This window comes from Mirounga leonina, unplaced genomic scaffold (assembly GCF_011800145.1).
Source record: "Mirounga leonina isolate KUSES-001 unplaced genomic scaffold, KU_Mleo_1.0 Mir_180, whole genome shotgun sequence".
NCBI classification, from domain to species: Eukaryota; Metazoa; Chordata; class Mammalia; order Carnivora; family Phocidae; genus Mirounga; species Mirounga leonina.
Window position 1 is genome coordinate 35322833 of NW_023270469.1, and position 13755 is coordinate 35336587.

Consider the following 13755-nt stretch of genomic DNA (forward strand, 5'->3'; position numbering starts at 1 on the left):
TAAATGTCATTTGTGTAAAGCTTGAATTGGAAACCTGAAATATTCTTCCCTAATGGAATGTAAAAAAAAGAAACCAGAGATGATTACTCTTACAACACAAATTTAGCATTTATGCAGTAATACTGGGAACAACAAAGACAATAACACTACTTCACAAAGTAAGCAGTTCTTCTACTGCAGGTACAGGTATTTACAATCAGCCTGTTTCATAATTTGTTTGCCATTAAGGAATTCTGACTCTAATATGAGAGCCTTTTTGATGGGAACGCTAGTAATATTTGAAATTTTAGCAAGCAATGATGCAGAAAGATGCATAATAATGCTTTTGTGTGTGTGTGTTCATTAAATTAGCTTTCATTTCATTGTGTCCACAGAGTACTCATAGTCAGCACAAGTTTTAGAATAAACTGGAAAATCTTCAAAAAATTGTGAATAATGCTCCCATTAAGCCTCTAAGCTAACTGAGTAAATTGCCAATGTATATTTATGGGAAAGAAGAGAACTCTGAGATAACCAATTCCTTTTGGCAAGTGGTTTACTAAAGCTATGACCAAGCATAAAATCAGAATTTTTTATGTTACATAAAAGTAACTCAAAGTTCCCACAGTGTCCTGCTAGAAACCTATCCACCAAGCTGAATGAAGCCCCTAAATGATCATAATGGTACCCACACCTACTTGACATTCTTCCCAGAAACCGTCCATCATTATTCAGTGAAACAGACACATTAATATACCTTTACATACTAAGAAACTCCCCCAAGACCTCTTAACAGTATGAAACACCACCCAAATCCAAGAAAGATGTCAGCAAAAATATACTTACTTCTAACAGCTTGATACCAAGGGGAAAAATGTTCCCAACCTTCTCCACTTACCCAGGAGTTTTGCAATGATATAAAGGGCTTGTCCCCAAAGAAAGAGTTTTCCATCACGGCCACAGTTGCTAGGAAATCGCTTTTGACTACCAGGGTTTCTTTTCTCATATTCTACAAAATCAGCTGGCACATAATAGTACTTTGGTATGACAGGATAACCTATGGAATTTAAAAATAAATATTTGAAATATAAAAATCAGTGTCCTCCCCAAATTTTCCCTTCAAGAAACTGCAACGTTTGAGAGCAGAGAGAGATAGGTTGTAAAGGAAGTAACAGATTTGACAGGCTACAGGATACTGGATATATTGGCTTTCAGAAACTGCCAGTGAAAAACATGAAAAAAGCTCCTGGATTTTAAAACACTAATTTGACAGCATATGTTATCCTTTAGCCAATAATGTGTTCATAATCTCCTTTAACAACATTTAGTTTTAACAACTTTAAATGAATCAATAAAAATACAGTATGCAAACATTTAGAGCCATAGAAGTTTTCTTTAATAGGATTAGTCCACAGAAGCATTACAAATGAGACACTGTGTAATCTCAAATAAAGAATTATAACCCTGAGCCATTGCTTAAAGCAAAGAAATCCCCATTTCAAACATTAAATCCACTATCTACCATTCAATATCACTGAAGAGAAAGAAAAAATCCATCCTCCCCTGTGACCAACTTGTTTAAAAACATTTCTTGAAGGGCACGGGGTGTTATATAATAAGTGATGAATAACTAAATTCTACTCCTGAAACCAATACTACCCTATATGTTAACTAACTTGAATATAAATAAAATCCTGGAAATAAATAAATTCCTTGATAGAAACTAAAATTTATTATTTAAAGCCTAAAATCTTTCTGGGTGACATGAAAGAAAAAAGAAAAAAAACTCTTGTAGAATGCTACAGAAGACTTTTTGCACTATCAGCCCATAGTAAACTTATTTTTCCTAATAAAATTACACAGATTTCCCAAAAATTTGCTTCCTTTATACATCAATCAATGGTGATATTTGGTTTATTTATTTATTTTAAATTCCATTATTTATTTATTTTAAATTCAATCACCCAACATATAGTACATCATTAGTTTTTGATATAATGTTCAATGATTCATTAGTTGCATATAACACCCAGTGCTCATCACATGACGTGCCCTCCTTAATGCCCATCACTCAGTCACCCCATCCCCCCACCCACCTCCCTTTCTGCAACCCTCAGCTTGTTTCCCGGAGTCAAGAGTCTCATACGGTTTGTCTCCATCTCAGATTTCTTCCCATTCAGTTTTCCCTTTCTTCCCCTATGGTCCTCTGCACTATTCCTTATGTTCCACATATGAGTGAAACCATATGATAATTGCCTTTCTCTGATTGACTTCTTTCACTTAGCATAATCCCTTCCAGTTCCATTCATGTCGATATAAATGGTAGGTATTCATCCTTTCTGATGGCTGAGCAATATTCCATTGTATATATGAACCACATCTTCTTTATCCATTCATCTGCTGAAGGATGTCTGGGCTCTTTCCACAGTTTGGCTATTACAGACATTGCTGCTATGAACACTGGGGAGCATGTGCCCATTCTTTTCACTACATCTGTATCTTTGGAGTAAATACCTAGTAGTGCAATTGCTAGGTCATAGGGTAGCTCTATTTTTAACGTCTTGAGGAACCTCCAAACTGTTTTCCAGAGTGGCTGTACCAGCTTGCATTCCCACCAACACTGTAAGAGGGTTCCTCTTTCTCCACAACCTCACCAACATTTGTTGTTCCCTGTTTTGTTAATTTTAGCCATTCTGACTGGTGTGAGGTGGTATCTCATTGTGGTTTTGATTTGTATTTCCCTGATGGCAACTGATGTGGAGCATTTTTTCATGTGTCTTTTCTTTTTTTTTATTATTTTTTTAAAAGATTTTATTTATTTATTTGAGAGAGAGAATGAGATAGAGAGAGCATGAGAGGGGGGGAGAAGCAGACTCTCTGCTGAGCAGAGAGCCCGATGTGGGACTCGATCCCGGGACTCCAGGATCATGACCTGAGCCGAAGGCAGTCACCTAACCAACTGAGCCACCCAGGCGTCCCTTTTCATGTGTCTTTTAGCCATTTGTATGTCTTCTTTGGAGAAGTATCTGTTCATGTCTTTGGCCCATTTCTTCACTGGATTATTTGTTTTTTGGGTGTTGAGTTTGAGAAGTTCATTATAGATCTTGGATACCAGCCCTTTATCTGTAATGTCATTTGCAAATATCTTCTCCCATTCCATAGGTTTCCTTTTACTTTTGTTGATTGTTTCCTTTGCTGTGAAGAAGCTTTCTATCTTGATGAAGTCCCAATAGTTCATTTTTGCTTTTGTTTCCCTTGCCTTTAGAGACCTGTCTTGAAAGAAGTTGCTGTGTCCAAGGTCGAAGAGGTTGCTGCCTGTGTTCTCCTCTAGGATTCTGATGGATTCCTGTCTCACATTGAGGTCTTTCATCAATTTTGAGTTTATCTTTGTGTATGGTGTGAGAGAGTGGTCCACCTTCATTGCTCTGCATGTGGCTGTCTAATTTTCCTAGCAACATTCATTGAAGAGACTGTCTTTTTTACATTGGATATTCTTTCCTGCTTTGTCAAAGATTAGTTGACCATTAGTTGAGGGTCCATTTCTGGGGTCTATATTCTGTTCCATTGACTTATGTGTCTGTTTTTGTGCCAAAACCATGCTGTCTTGATGATCACAGCTTTATAATATAGCTTGAAGTCTGGCATTGTGATGCCTCCAGCTTTGGTTTTTTGTTTGTTTTTTAAATTTTTCAACATTCCCCTGGCAATTTGGGGTCTTTTCTGGTTCCACAGAAATTTTAGGATTGTTTGTTCCAACTCTGTGAAAAATATCAATGGTATTTTGATAGGGATTGCATTGAAATTGTAGATTGCTCTGGGCAAAATACACATTTTAACAATGTTTATTCTTCCAATCCATGAGCATGGAATGTTTTTCCATATCTCTGTGTCTTCTTCAACCTCTTAAGTGTTCTGTAGTTTCTAGTGCACAGATCTTTTACCTCTTTGGTTAGGTTTATTCCTAGGTATCTTATCGTTTTTGGTGCAATTGTAAATGGGATTTATGCCTTAATTTCTCCTTCTTCAGTCACAGGTTAGTGTATAGAAATGCAACTGATTTCTGTGCAGTGATTTTGTATCCTGCCACGTTGCTGAACTGCTGTATGAGTTCTTGTCACTTGGGGGTGGAGTATTTTGGATTTTCCACAAAAAGTATCATGTCATCTGTGAAGAGTAAGAGTTTGACTTCTTTGTTGCCAATATGAATGCCTTTTATTTCTTTTTGTTCTCTGATTGCTGAGGCTAGGACTTCTAGTACTATGTTGAAAAATAGTGGTGAGAGTGGTCATCCCTGTCCTGTTCCTGACCTTATGGAAAAGCTCTCAGTTTTTCCCCATTGAGAATGATATTCACTGTGGGCTTTTCATAGATGGGTTTTATGATATTGAGGTATGTTCCCTCTAACCCACCACTGTGAAGAGTTTTAATCAAGAAAGGATGCTGTATTTTGTCAAATGCTTTTTCTGCATCAATTGAGAGGATCATATGGTTCTTGTCTCTTCTTTTGTTAATGTGATCTATCACGGTGATTGATCTGCATATTTTGAACTACCTTGCATCCCAGGAATAAATCCCACCTGGTCGTGGGGAATAATCCTTTTAATGTACTGTTGGGTCCTATTGGCTAGGATCTTGGGTGAGTATTTTGGCATCCATGTTCATCACGGATATTGGTCTGGATTCTCCTTTTTGATGGGTCTTTGCCCAGTTTTGGGATCACGGTAATGCTGCCGCATAGAATGAGTTTGGAAGTCTTCCTTCCACTTCTGTTTTTTTGAAAAAGTTTCAACAGAACAGGTATTATTTCTTCTTTAAATGTTTGGTAAAATTCCCCTGGGAAGCCATCTGGCCCTGGAGTCTTGTTTTTGGGGAGGTTTATAATTACTGCTTCAATTTCCTTGCTGGTTATTGGTCTGTTCAGATTGTCTATTTCTTCCTGTTTCAGTCTTGGTACTTTATAAGTTTCTAGGAATGCATTCATTTCTTCCAGATTACCTAATTTGTTGGCAGATAGCTGCTGGTAATAAGTTCTAATAATCATCTCCATTTCCTTGATATTAGTCTGGATCTCTCCCCTTTCATTCATGTTTTTATTAATTTGGGTCCTTTCTCTTTTCTTTTGGATAAGTCTGGCCAGAGGTTTATCAGTCTTATTAACTTTTTCAAAGAACAAGCTTCTAGTTTCACTGATCTGTTCTACTGTTCTTCTGGTTTCTATTTCATTGATTTCTGCTCTAATCTTTATTATTTCTCTGCTCCTGCTTGGTTTAGGCTTTATTTGCTGTTCTTCCTTCAGGTCCTTTATGTGTAAGGTTAGCTTGTGCATTTGGTATTTTTCTAATTTTTTGAGAGAGGCTTGGATGGCTATGTACCTCCCTCTAAGGACCGTTTTTGCAGTATCCCATAGGTTTTGAACAGATGTGTTTTCATATTCATTGGTTTGCATGAATTGTTTAAGTTCTTCTTTAATTTGCTGGTTGACCCATTCATTCTTTAGCAGGATGTTCTTTAACCTCCAACTGTTTGAGTTCCTTCCATCTTTATTCTTGTGGTTGAGCTCTAGTTTCAAAGCATTTTGGTCTGAAAATATACAGGGAATAATCTCAATCTTTTGGTATCAGCTGAGACCTGATTTGTGACGCAGTATGTGATCTATTCTGGAGAAAGTTCCAATGCGCACATGAGAAGAATAAGTATTCTGTTGTTTTAGGATGGAATGTTCTGTACATATCTATGAAGTCCATCTGGTCCAATGTGTCATTCAAAATTCTTGTTTCTTTGTTGATCTTCTGCTTAGATGATCTGTCCATTGTTGTGAGTGGAGTGTTGAAATCTCCTACTATTAATGTATTATTATCGATATGTTTCTTTTGGTTATTAATTGGCTTATATAATTGGCTGCTCCCATGTTGGGGACATAGATATTTACAACTGTTAGATCTTCTTGTTGGACAGTCCCTTTAAGTATGATATAGTGTCCCTCTACATCTCTTATTACGGTCTTTGGTTTAAAATCTAATTTGTCTGATATGAGGATTGCTACCCCAGCTTTCTTTTGAGGTCTGTTGGCATGGTAAATGGTTCTCCATCCCCTCACTTTCAATCTGGAGGTGTCTTTAGGTTCAAAATGAGTCTCTTGTAGACAGCATATGGATGAATCCTGCTTTTTTATCCAATCTGAAACCCTGCGTCTTTTGATGGGAGCATTCAGCCCATTTACATTCAGAGTAACTACTGAAAGATATGAATTTAGTGCCATTGTATTGCCTGTAAAGTCCCTGTTTCTGTAGATTGTCTCTGTTACTTTCTGGTCTATGTTATTCTTGGGGTCTCCTTTCCCTTACAGTATCCCCCTTAATATTTCTTGCAGGCCTGGCTTGGTGGTCACATATTCTGTCTGTCTGTCCTGGAAACTCTTTCTCTCTCCTTCCATTCTAAATGATAGCCTTTCTGGATAAAGTATTCTTGCCTGCATGTTCTTCTCATTTAGTACCCTGAATATATCTTGCTAGCCCTTTCTGGCCTGCCAGGTTTCTGTGGATAGGTCTGATATTAATCTCCTCTCCCCAGCTGCTCTCAGGATAACTTCTTTGGCTCGATGATTTGCAAGCTTCACTATTACATGTTGGGGTGTTGATATGGTTTTTTTTTATTTTGGGAGGGGTCCTCTCTGCCTCTTGGACATGAATGCTTGTTTCCTTCCCCAGATTAGGGAAGTTCTCAGCCATGATTTGCTCAAATCTACTTTCTAGCCCTCTCTCTTTCCATCCCATCTTGGATCCTGATGATTCTGATATTGGTTCTTTTCAAGGCATCATTATATTCTCTAAGCCTTTCTTCATGGGCTATGAGTTGTTTCCCTGTCTTTTCCTCAACTTCCTTGCTTTCCATCAACCTGTCCTCTAGATCACTTATTCTCTCTTCTGCCTCACTGACCCTAGCTGTTAGAGCATCCAATTTAGATTGCATCTCATTCATAGCATTTTTACGTTCAGCCTGATTAGATATCATTTCCGCCCTTACAGAGTCTGTATTGTCATGTATGCTTTTTTTCAAGCCTAGCTATTAACTTTATAATTGCTATCCTGAATTCTATCTCTGACATCTTGCTTATATCCATATAGATTAGCTCTGTGGCAGAGAATATTGCCTCTGGTTCCTTCCTTTGTTGTTGAGTTCCTACTTCTAGTCATTCTGCCCAAGGAAAGATGGATCAGCGAATGAACAAAGTCCAAAATATCAACCATGATCCAAGCAAAATGCACCATAGAAAAAATCTGAAGTGGTCTGCAGCCACCATAGAAAAGCGAACAAAGCTGAAATGAACAAAACAATAAAAACTGGGGGGGGGGGGGAGGGGTTGGGAGTATAATCTCTCAGGGTGGACAAAGCAGGGTGATCTATTTGTTCCTGACTGAATTTAGGTCTGTGTGTTAGAATACACTACATCCCCAAAATGCAAAGAAAACAATGTTTATATATAAAATAAAATTTAATAGAATGAAAAAAGGACTAGAATGAGGCATAAATCTGTAAAATGTAGATGTGAAAAAAAAGGTTAAAAAGTGACTTGAAACATAAATTGGTAAAATAAGGATGTAGTTGCAACAGGAAAAAGGTAAAAAAAAAATGAAAATTTTAGATTGAAGGAAAAACGAGTCGTGAGGAAACACCTGGAGCTCAATATATTATTTTCCCCTGGTACTGAAGTTTTACAGTCTGTGGGGTCTATTAGCTTGTCATTTACCTGTTCTTCCAGTCTGTCTTCTGGGTGAGGGGCCTCCTGTTCTGCTTCTCAGGTTTCTTTGCCTAGTCAGACCTTGTCAGGGGGATGGGCTCAAGGTGAGCTTGTCCTCTGTGTGGCTTTTGTTCCCCAGTGGCTTTCCTCACCTCTTCAGAGGGTCAGAGCAAAAATGGCCTTGACTGGATCCCTGGCCCAGAGCCAAAAGATCACGGACCCCTTCTTCAATAAACTCTCTGGGTCTCCACTTCTGTGTGCACCAAGCTCCTCAGAAACCCAAGGGTCACAGGGACTGCAATTCTCCCGGGGGAATTCCCAGAGACCCGCGAGCATCTCTGCATTTTGTGTCTTCGGGACTGGGAGCATTTGTGGGCTCATGCGCATGCACCCTGCCCCACCACTCCTAGGTTCCATCTGGGTGCCGCCCTATTGTCCTTCCCAGAGTTGCTGCCACCCTGAGAGCTGTTGCCCGGTAATGGGCCCAGCCATTTGGACCTTCCCAGGGGTTGGTAACTGACCCATACGTCCCAGTATTTTTCTGGGTGCTCAGGCAAAGAGCAGTCTCCCTACCAGCCTGGCTTGCAGTTTATGGGGACCTGAGCTGAGAGTCCCTCCTGGGCTCACTGACCATAACCAGTTTCCCCGCTCCACTGCTTGGGCACTCTATTGATTCAGGCACCCTGGTTCTTTCTGTGTCTCCTGGGATCCTGGGACCATAGTGACCCACCTAGAATTCTGCCTTTTCCATTCCCTGAGCCCCTTTCAGAAAGGCAATCAATAGTGATATTTGTATCTAAAACCAGTAAAAAGGTCTATGATACACAAAGAATTAGTTTGAACATCACTCTCTGAACATGATAAAGACTAAACTGTGGTACACTAAATTACCCTACAATGCATCAACATTCTATACTAACCGTATACTAACAGATCTGATTCAAGGGGTCGGATTTCAAATATTATATTCATTACAGCATGCATTACATTATTTCTCACATTGGACAAATTATTACTTGGAGTATAAAGATATAAATAACTGGTTTCAAAAATTAATATTTATTTGAAATTCAATGTTTATCCACAAATATTTCACTACTTTAACATTACAAGTATTTTAAAGGGTGAGCACATATTGTGAAGTTTTTATTTGAAGATACTTGTGGAAAACCATAAAGAATATCACAAACTTTACCTGAGGGAGAAATGTGGCCCAGTGCTGTAATTGCAAGTTTGTGCACTGGGTCCACAGAACCACCCATTTGTTACCCACACATCATGATTTTTCACTTTCAGATAAATGTTTTCAAAGCTGTTTACTCAAGAGAATATGTTCTTATTTTATTAATACTTCAAACCCCAAAGTATCTGGAGCTTCTTCTTTGGAATTCTTTGAGAATTAGTTTTTTAGTCATACTGAAAAATCAGTTACATTCTTTTATGGGCCCTGCTGGTGTTTAACCAAAACCAATAAACTACTCATCAAAGTCTTTTAGCCATTTCTAAAATATTAATCCCATCCTCAAAGGATGATACATTAGCACAAGGCAGACATTCAAAATAATATGCAAAAGGTCCAAGAAGCAACTTCAAAGAAGAGGTCAATATGATCCTGGCAATAGTAGTACCTTTAGGCTACGGCAGAACCTCTTAAGGTAGCCCTCTGGAGGGGGCAGCATTCACCCGAACATAACATTTCTGATGATCTGGAGAAAAATCAGTCACTCTATGTTATTGTCACACTACACAGAGTGAGGGAGTTTCATAGTAGGTAGCAGAACAAGTACCTTTGCCCACCTGGCAAACTATTTTGCAATTACTACAACCATAACCACCTAAATTTATTCTTCATCCTTGTCTTGCCCAATGAACTCCTTTATAAAAACACACTTATAATAACAAATTAATAGATTACTCTTTATAATACATTGAAGGATCCATTCATTTTTTACAATTTAATATAAATTGTTATATTTAAAATGGAATCATTTATACATTTCAAAGGTACATTAAGGAAATACTAGGAAGAATTTCTTGAAAAACAATCCAACTATACCTTCTGTGGTCTGATGAAGTACTGGAGTCAGAAGATCCTGATACTCCTTTACTTGTTTGGGATTGCCTCTAAAAACTCCTAAAATTTAAAATATAAAATCCAATAGCATCTGAGCTCAATAAGTACCACAGAAATTTTGCCTTAGAAAACTCTACTAGCCCATGGGGCACTAGCCCAAACCTCTACTAGAACGGTTAAGTCGGTTAAGCGTTTGACTCTTGATTTAAGCTCAGGTCATGATCTCAGGGTTGTGAGATGGAGCCTCATGTGGGGCTCCATGCTAGGCATGGAGCCTGCTTAAGATCTCCCTTCTTCTCCCTCTGCCCTTCTCCCTCCACTCTCTCCCTCTCTCTAAAAAAAAAAAAGTAAAAAAAAAAAGGGGAAAAATCTACTAGCCCAGTTATGATTATTTTGGTAATTTTGTAGGTAAATGATAAAAATAAAATTGGAAAAAGGTAATGCAAATATGTATGATATTATTCCATGAAACTGATTTTAGAAGATCATGTTAGCATTTAGAACAGAATATTGAATTTTAATTAAAATTTCTCTATTCTTAAGTATAAATATTATAGATATTCACAATGTCAAAGATTATAATATCTATTACTATTCATAAAAAATTTCTCTTTGCAAGTATGAAAATATATTTGTATCATTTCTTAAATACTTCAAAGTATTTTTTAATTCTTTAAATGATTTAATATTCCCTCAGGAAGCAGAAAAGCAACATATAAAAATGCAGAGCAGTTAACATCACTGAAGTATAGTCTATTTTGCTAGCTGAAAGGGTCATATTTCATCTGCTTTTCTTTAAACCACTTATATCCTATAGCTTAAATTTTAGGAGAAAAGCTCACTTACCATCAATCATCATGTAAAGGAAAAATATGGGAAATTCACATTCAATGCCATCAAACAGCTAAAACACAAAATAAAATATTAAAAATTTCACTGAAGTCAGTTAGAACAATTATATTAGTTAGAACAATTATATTAATTAGAAATATATTAATCGATTATATATAGAATGACCCTTAGAACAAAGTTAAGATATACATAGAAGTATACAGATTATACTATATAGTATAATCAATTAACATACTATATAATTAATATACTATAATCAATTATAGTATATAGGATATACATAGAAGTATACAGTAATAACAAAATTGGACTGATATAAGTAGTTTCATTGTTCTTTTAAAAAAATTCTTAGAACTCTTATTACTCAAAACTTATAATTTAATCCATCACACAGTAATCATTCATTCAACAAATATTTACTAAGTACTTAGTAATACCTGGCACCAACTAGACAAAGGGCTATGAAGACAAAAAAATAGAGAACCTGCCCTCAAGAGCTCCTAGCCTAGTGGGGAATCAGGCATGTAAATAAACAACTATAGTATCATATGAGATGTTTATACATGGTACATCAGGAACACAGGAAATGAAATACCTGAGTCTGCCCAGGGGTTGGGAAGGGATAATAGGAAAGGAGATGCTTCAGTTAAGGCTTGATGGATTCCTCTGGAGAGATGAGCTAAGGGAACTCCATGTAGAGAAAACAATAGTACAAACTACAGATGCATGGGAGGACAAGCTTACTAAAGAAACTACCAGCAATTCAGTATTTTTGGAACAAACAAGCAAGAATTGAGAAAGTTAATGCCCAAGAGGTGGGCCGGGCCAGGCCAGCCAGTTCAGGAAGGGCCTGGGAAGGTCATGCTAAAAGATTGAGACTTTGATCTGGAAGTGACAGGGAACCACTGATGAATACTGAGCAGAATCAGATTTACTCACTAGTTGGACAGATGGCAGTACTGAAGAGAGTTTTAGAGCAAGAAATAAGGAGACCAGCTGGAATGCTACTTGGAAGCAATCCAAAGAGAAAATATGATAGTCTAAACTGAGGTTTCTCAATTTCAGCACTATTGACATTTTGGGCCAAATAATTCTTTGTTGTACAGGCTGTTCTATGCAATGCAGAATGTTTACTAGCATCTCTGGCCTCTATCTTCCAGATGCCAGTAGCATCCACTAAGTTGTGACAATGAAAAATGTCTGCTGATATTGTCAAATGTCTCCCGGGGCACAAATCCTTTGCTAATGAATCAATAGCCCAAACCAAGGAGTTAATAGGAAGGGACAGACATTAAGATTTAAAGGAGGTTGAATCTGCTAGGCCTGGGGAGTGAAAAAGAGAGCTGAATGAGACAGAAAAGCTTAGAATGACTCTCAGGTTTGGGGCTTAGGCAAAAGAATGGGAATTGATCAGAAGCAGACTGAAGGACATCCAAGTAAGGATGTCCAAAAGGCAGCTGGATACATGGTAGGGCACCAAGGGGTAGAAGGAGATCTGGGGTTAAAAGTGATAGCTGAAGCTATGATTGCATGGATAGCATGAAAAAAGAATAGGACTAAGGATGAAACTCAGGAGAAGAGCAATGTTTAGAGGGTGGCAGAAGAAGAACCTGAAAAGACAATGACAGAAGAGAATTAGGAAGAGAATGGGATCACAGAAAATGGAGAATGTTCCAAGAAAGAAGACTCAGTTAAAACATTCAAATGCCAAGGAGAGGTTCAGTGAAACAAGATCGGAAAATCATCCACTACCAAGTGACCTAAACCGACTGGAGCCAATGCAGCTACTGGAAAGTGTTGAAGAAGAGCTGGGTATAACACGAAGGAGTGAGTAGGAGGCAGACAAGGAGACACACCAAGAACAGACTATGCTTTTCAGAAGTGTGGCTACAAAGAGAGAGAGGACTGGAGGCAGAGAGGAGTAAAGGTTTTTGTTTTAAATGAACATTATTGTGCTTGTGCTGAGGAAAAAAAGCTGATTGGAGTTGGGGGAGAGCAAGACAGAAGGAAGGGAGAAGTGAGGAAAATGAGGAGGAAAAAAAGAAAGAGAGACAGACATCCTTCTATTAGAGAAGAAAACAAATGATAGAGTAAGAAACCCAAAGAAGTAAAAGAGAACAGGATGGGGTGTACATATGGAGGGTTAGCCCTAGGATGAAGAACAGACAACACCTTCTGTGAGACAAAGAGAGATGAAGGTAGGGATGGATGAAGGATAGGGGTCATGGAGGAGGTCAAATAGAAATAAAAGGCAATGACCTAAGAAGTAAAGTCTGGGAACCTGAATACAAAAAAAACTGGATATAGGAAAAAGCTGGAAAAGCTTGTAAGGGGAGTTCCTGGCAGAGTCACACAGCAGTGCTGACAAGCGGTAAAATCAACAGTGTGGACTGCATCAAGACGGGTGTTCTGAATCTGGGCTGGCACCTGCCTAGAGCTGTGGCTTTCTGTGCTGGGGCTTAGCAGTTGGTACACGGACAGAGCACCTTTACTGGACTGATCCAAAGATGAAAATTTGCAGGGTGGTAGTTATAGCAGGTCTGAGTCAAACGTAAGTGCTGTATGTCAGCTCAGGAAATGTATTAAATAGAGAAGAAATACCTGAAGGTGTTCAAGAAATAAATGGATCTTCTGACCCAACCTAATAGACCGCTATAAAGTTTCAAATATGTACACAATAACATGGCTCCAAATGCTTCCAGAGGACAGTCAGTTGTGAAATTAAATAAAATGACAAATAGCTTATCTAGTTGTCCAGCAAAACTACACGTGTATTAAATATTAAAAGAGCAGAATTTAACTGCCTAACAAATTATAAGGTACAATGTTGCCGAAACATTTTTTATAGAGAGATTCATTGGCCCTTACCTATCTTCAAAGTTAAGACCATGCTTACAAAACTAATTTTCAATCTACACCACTAAAGGAAAATCTTCAGCAATGTGGATAGACGTTTACCCTTTTTTTGAGTGTTACAGTTTTCTGAGCAGCTTAAAAATAGCTAGAATAAACCTAGATAAAGTGGTATGTATGTGAATTTGAAATAAATGTTTTAAAACTAAATATTTAGAGGACTATATTTCAAAGGGAAATATCTAAGTGAAACAGAAAA

The 13755-nt window shown here is 37.8% G+C and overlaps 1 protein-coding gene across 5 annotated transcripts in view; it reads right to left on the reverse strand.

Moving 5' to 3' along the window:
• PHKB (phosphorylase kinase regulatory subunit beta) overlaps positions 1-13755 on the reverse strand; it is a 314667-nt gene that overhangs the window by 119877 nt on the left and 181035 nt on the right. For all 5 annotated transcript variants that reach the window (XM_035025274.1, XM_035025277.1, XM_035025278.1 and 2 more), the window contains 3 exons: positions 10638-10695; positions 9774-9851; positions 878-1036 (listed from right to left, as the gene is read on the reverse strand). In XM_035025274.1, the coding sequence (XP_034881165.1) occupies positions 878-1036; positions 9774-9851; positions 10638-10695 (295 nt within the window). The remainder of the gene's footprint in view (positions 1-877; positions 1037-9773; positions 9852-10637; positions 10696-13755) is intronic.